Source organism: Arachis hypogaea, chromosome 20 (genome assembly GCF_003086295.3).
Source record: "Arachis hypogaea cultivar Tifrunner chromosome 20, arahy.Tifrunner.gnm2.J5K5, whole genome shotgun sequence".
NCBI lineage: Eukaryota > Viridiplantae > Streptophyta > Magnoliopsida > Fabales > Fabaceae > Arachis > Arachis hypogaea.
This window is the reverse complement of record NC_092055.1, coordinates 123,126,830-123,132,707: the sequence shown is the minus strand read 5'-3', so window position 1 is coordinate 123,132,707 and position 5,878 is coordinate 123,126,830. Positions and strand designations below refer to the sequence as shown.

General features: G+C 37.4%; 1 protein-coding gene across 1 annotated transcript; it reads left to right on the top strand.

Annotated features, from left to right (window-relative positions):
* Nucleotides 1-3,413: 3,413 nt before the first annotated feature.
* Nucleotides 3,414-4,152, top strand: LOC140183198 (uncharacterized). Its single transcript, XM_072231222.1, has 2 exons — nt 3,414-3,594; nt 4,004-4,152. Exons 1-2 carry the CDS (start codon nt 3,414-3,416, stop codon nt 4,150-4,152), a joined length of 330 nt encoding a protein of 109 aa, XP_072087323.1.
* Nucleotides 4,153-5,878: the final 1,726 nt, after the last annotated feature.

The window sequence follows — 5,878 nt, the reverse complement described above, 5'->3', positions numbered from 1 at the left end:
CATGTTTGAATGGAAAACAGAAATACTTGCATTAATTCATCGAGACACAGCAGAGCTCCTCACCCCCAACAATGGAGTTTAGAGACTCATGCCGTCAAAAGTTACAAAGTTCAGATCTAAAAAATGTCATGAGATCCAAAATAAATCTCTAAAAGTTGTTTAAATACTAAACTAGTAACCTAGGTTTACAGAAAATGAGTAAACTATGATAGATAGTGTAGAAATCCACTTCTGGGGCCCACTTGGTGTGTGCTGGGGCTGAGACTAAAGCTTCTCACGTGCCTGGGCTGTTTTGGGCATTCAACGCCAGGCTGTAACCTGTTTCTGGCGTTGAACTCCAACTTGTAACGTGTTTTTGGCGCTGGACGCCAGACTGCAGCATGAAACTGGCGTTGAACGCCAGTTTACGTCATCTATTCTTAAGCAAAGTATAGACTATTATATATTGCTGGAAAGCTCTGGATGTTTACTTTCCAACGCAATTGGAAGCGCACAATTTAGACTCCTGTAGCTCCAGAAATTCCATTCTGAGTGCAGAGAGGTCAAAATCCAACAGCATCAGCAGTCCTTTTTCAGCCTGAATCAGATTTTTGCTCAGCTCCCTCAATTTCAGCCAGAAAATACCTAAAATTACAGAAAAATACACAAACTCATAGTAAAGTCCAGAAATATGAATTTTGCCTAGAAACTAATGAAAATAAACTAAAAACTAACTAAAACATACTAAAATCTATATGAAATTAACCCCAAAAAGCGTATAAAATATCCGCTCATCAGTTGTCAATGAAGCTCAGTTCCAAATATTGAATGGGGTTATTAGCTCTTCACTTCTGAACAGTTTTGGCATCTCACTTTCCTTTGAAGCTCAGAAATATTGGCATCCCTTGGAATTAGAATCCGGATGATATTATTGATTCTCTTCTTTTATCTTTTCTTGATTCTTGAACACAGCTTTTTATTTTAGTGCCTTGCACCTTTTTTAGCCTAGCCATGACTCTAAGCGTTTTGTTTTCAAGTATTACCACCGGATACATAAACGCCACAGGCACTTAACTGGGGAACCCTTTGGATTCGAATTTAACTTTGCTTAAATTCCCAGACAGTGGTGCCTAGAGTTCTTAAGCGTACTCTTTAGCTTTGGATCACGACTTTAACTGCTCAGTCTCAAGCTTTTTATTACTTGACAACTTCATACCACAAGCATTTAGTTAGGGATAGCAACTCATTTGAGCTTTTTAGGCCAATTTTGACCCTTCTAACCATTGATGCTCAAAGCCTTGGATCCTTGATCTTGTATTTTTCTTTATTTTTCTTTTTCTTTTAATAGTTCTTGACCATTGATGCTCAACCCAGTTCATAAGATTAAGAACGAAAATAATCCTTAGAATTGAATCAAACATATATTAAAATAGAAGAATAATAGTTCTAATCCATAGAAATAAGCAGATCTCCTACCTTTAACCGAGTGGTTTAGTTGCTCATACTTACAGAGAAAACAGGGTTTTGAAAAGTACGGAAGGAAGAAGATCCTAAACCTAAGTGATCTTTTCCTTTTAAATACTAACCTAATTTGAAACAGAAATAAAATAAAATAATAAATTTTAAACTTAAAAGATATTGTTTGTAAATAAAAATTACAAAAAGAAATTAAAATAAAACTAATAAGTGTTAAATCCACTTGAGAGGCCCAAAGAGGTGTGAAACGGACTGCTGCTCAAGGGGGCGGGAGTGCAACGTTGCTGGCCTGTGTCCTCCGCTAGCGTGAAACGCCAGGTGGGCGTTCAGCGCCCAGGGGGGATGCTGATAGCATTTTCCTTTTTAGCTCCAAACTCTGCCAAATTGCTCTGATTTTCACCTAAAATCATAAAAACATGAGAAAAACTCAAAGTAGCATCCAAAGGTGGTTTTTGTACTAAATCAAGTAAAAGGAGATAAAATCTAACTAGAAACAACTAGAAAATAATGCCAAAAAGGGTATAAAATATTCACGTATCAGTTACCACAACCTCCTCAAAAACCTTCATCATTGAAATTTACGTTACAATCCTTCATGCAAGAAACCAGATCCTCCATCAAAAACTTAGAGGTTCATACGGGTCAGTTAAGCAAGCAAGTTGCTGAGAGACCTACCAACACTTTTTCCAGTAATACAGTTCCAAATCTAAGGGAAGAATGCAAGGCCATCAGCCTGAGAAGTGGAAAAATGGTAGGCACAGAAGCCAAGGGTGATGAAGAAGATGCTGAAGAAGCTATGAAGAAAGGTAGACCCACAGGGGAGCATGCCACTCCTATCTCCTCTTCCATCCTAGTTCAAGTTGAGGTAGAGCAACCCAAGGTGAAGATTCCAATGTCTGAGTATAAGCCTAAAATTTCATACCCTCATAGGCTTCAAAAGGGAACCAAAGACAAGTCATTTTCAAAGTTCTTGAAAGTTTTCAAGAAATTGCAGATTAATATTTCTTTTGCTGAGGCTTTGAAGCAAATGCCTCTCTATGTTAAATTCATGAAGGAGTTGTTGACAAATAAGAGGAATTGAAAGGAGAGTGAGACTGTGGTGCTTACTAAAGAATGCAGTGAAATTATCCAATAGAACCTCTATAAAAAGATGAAAGATCCGAGAGCTTTTTGATTCCTTACACCATTGGTGATGTTACTATTTAGAGAGCTTTGTGTGATCTTGGAGCAAGCATCAATTTAATGCCACTTTCTTTGCTGAAAAAGCTTCACATTGATGAGATAAAACCCACTAGAATTTCTCTTCAACTTACTGATCGTTCAATTAAATTTCCACTTACAGTTGTTGAGAATTTGCTAGTGAAGGTGGGAACCTTTATATTTCCCACTGATTTTGTGATATTGGATATGAAGGAAGATGTTAATGCTTCCATTATTCTGGAAATACCTTTTCTAGCAACCAGGAGATAATGATGAACAAATTGTTTCTAATGTTCTTCAGGCCTTGCAACATCCCAGTGACTCTGAGGGGTGCATGAAAATTGATTTGATTGAGCCGTTGATTCAAGAGGTTTTAGAAGTAGACGAACTTGACAATTCTTTGGAGCCTCTTACAGAGGATAATTTGACTGAGATTGATGATTCTCCACCTCCAAAGGAAGAACCTCATGTGTCCAAGGAGAAAGGGGGGGATCTCAAAGCTTGAATTGAAGCCTTTACCTTCTTTTCTTAAGTATGCTTTTCTAGGAGAAAAGGACTCTTATCTAGTTATTATAAGCTCCTCTCTGAGTAGTTGTGAAGAGGAAGCGTTGCTACAAGTACTGAGAGACCACAAAACAGCTCTTAGTTGGACCATTAGTGATTTAAAAGGGATAAGCCCATCTATGTGTATGCATAAAATCCTACTTGAGGAAGATTCTAAACCCTTGGTGCAACCACAAAGGCGGCTTAATCCGGTTATGAAAGAGGTGGTCCAGAAAGAGGCTATGAAGCTATGGGAAGCAGGGATCATTTACCCAATTTCTGATAGTCCTTGGGTAAGTCCTGTGCAAGTTGTTCCCAAGAAGAGAGGAGTTACAGTGATTGCAAATGAGAAGAATGAGTTGATTCTCACAAGAATCGTCACCAGTTGGAGAATGTGTATTGACTATAGGAAGCTCAACACTGCTACTAGGAAGGACCACTTCCCCCTATCCTTCATTGATCAGATGCTTGAGAGGTTAGCTTTCTGGATGGATATTCAGGATATAATTAGATTGCAGTGAGGATCCTCAAGACCAGGAGAAAATGACATTTACTTGTCCTTGGAGTATTTGCTTACTGCCGGATGCCGTTTAGATTATGCAATGCCCCAACAACTTTTCAAAGGCGTATGATTTCTATATTTTTTGACATGATTGAAAAGTTTATTAAGGTATTTATAGATGATTTTTTGTATTTGGTATTTCTTTTGATACTTGCCTACATCATCTAACTTTAGTCTTGAAATGGTGCCAAGAGATAAACCTTGTTTTAAACTGAGAAAAATGCCATTTTATTGTAACTGAAGGTATTGTTCTTGGGCACCGTATTTCAAGCAAAGGAATTGAAGTTGATAAAGCCAAGGTGGAGATAATTGAGAAATTACCACCACCTGCTAATGTGAAGGCCATACGAGTAAAGAAAGAAACATTGATTTGTGGGTTTTTAAAAGCATAAAACAATAAAACACAAGTAAAGAAAGAAAATAATGAGTTTGATGTGAAAGTAGTGAGAGAAAATAGTTATGATATTAGAGATGTTTACTTTTTTGGATTAAAATTTCTTACCAATTATTTTAATCATGCAAGATTCATTTCATGGCAAACTGTAATTAACTAAACTCTAATCTCTTACTGATTTAATTTCCTCTAACCTTCATCAATTGCCAATCTCTTGGTCACTTGATTCTGATTAGAGGGTTAAATGCAAATCAAGTTTATGGCCACAAAAACCCTAATTACTCAAAGCTAAATGGATTATATGTCACGTATTCAGATTAGTTCAAGTAATTAGCAATTTAAGTGGAGTTTACTTTCAAGCTGTTGTTCAGGTGAGAGACCTCTCTCGAGGATCACAAGAACGCATATAGAAAAAGGGTCATACTCTCGTTCCACCAGATTCATCAAATTAAGAATGAAAGTAATCCTTAAAACTGAATTAGTAAATTAAAAAAAATAGAAGAATAATAGTTTTAATCCATAGAAATAAATGGAGCTCCTAACAGGTGTGCGAAATTTAGAACTCCACACAACATAACCGGCAAGTGCACCGGGTCGTCCAAGTAATACCTTAGGTAAGTGAGGGTCAATCCCACGAGGATTATTGGATTGAGCAAGCAGTGGTTCTCCTGCAGATCTTAGTCAGGCAAATAGAAAGTTGATTGGTTACTGTTGAATGCACATAAAATAAACAAGAAAGCAATAAAGAAGTAGCTGAGAAACAATAGTGAGAAATCAGTTAAGACTTTGGAGATGCCTTATCTATCTGGATTAACTTTTCTTAGTGTCTATTTCAATAATTAATTATTCATTCCATGGCAAACTGTAAGTGATTAACGCCACGCCAATGGTCATTAATCTCCTCTGATCCACATCACATGCCACACCAATAGTCATTTAATCTGAACGAGGGTGAAGCTCTAGCAATTCAATCTCTGGTGATCCTACTCAAAATGCCATAGATAAGGTCAGATCTTCCGGATCGGAGAATAAAGCTTTATGATTCTAGTTTATACCACAAAGGCCCTAATCGCCTCAGATCTCGGCTGAACAGATGTTCCCATGTCCCCAACGAGATTGTGGATTAGCCATCTAAGAGATATATTCTCAAGCTTGTAGTTCAATGCTATCCCTCTCGAGACTCGCAAGAACTCATGTAGAACAAGGGTCATACTCCAGTTCCGCCCCAGATTCATAAAGATTGAAGAACAAAAATACATCTTAGAATGGAATCAAACATAGATTGAAATAGAAACAACAATATTATTAATCCATGAGAATCAGCAGAGCTCCTAACCTTAACCTAGGAGGTTTAGTTGCTCATAATATTCAAAGACACATTAAGAAGGTGTAATGTAATATATCTGTGCTTCTCCCCTCCTGGGAGGCATAGTCCTTAGGAAGAAGGAAGTCCCTCATTTATAATAAAAACTCAAAGACTAAACCTAAAAGATATTGTTTTTAATTAAAAATTACAAAAAGGTAAATAAAATAAGCTAAGAAGTGCTAAAATCCACTTTGGAGCCCACTTGGTGTGTGTTTGGGCTGATGCCTGGCGTTCAAATCAAGTTTTGGGCATTTTTCGCTCCCCTTGGGGCATTGAACGCTAGTTTGGGCATTCAACTTGGGAAGTTGGTCCTGTTTGGGCGTTGAACGCCAGAAAGGGGGTAATTTGGGTCTTCAAT

Coding starts and splice junctions, on each gene's coding strand:
- LOC140183198 (XM_072231222.1), top strand. CDS start 3,414: ATGAAAGAGGTGGTCCAGAAAGAGGCTATGAAGCTATGGGAAGCAGGG. Junction 3,595..4,003: donor CGTCACCAGTTGGAGAATGT/GTATTGACTATA, acceptor TTGTAACTGAAG/GTATTGTTCTTGGGCACCGT.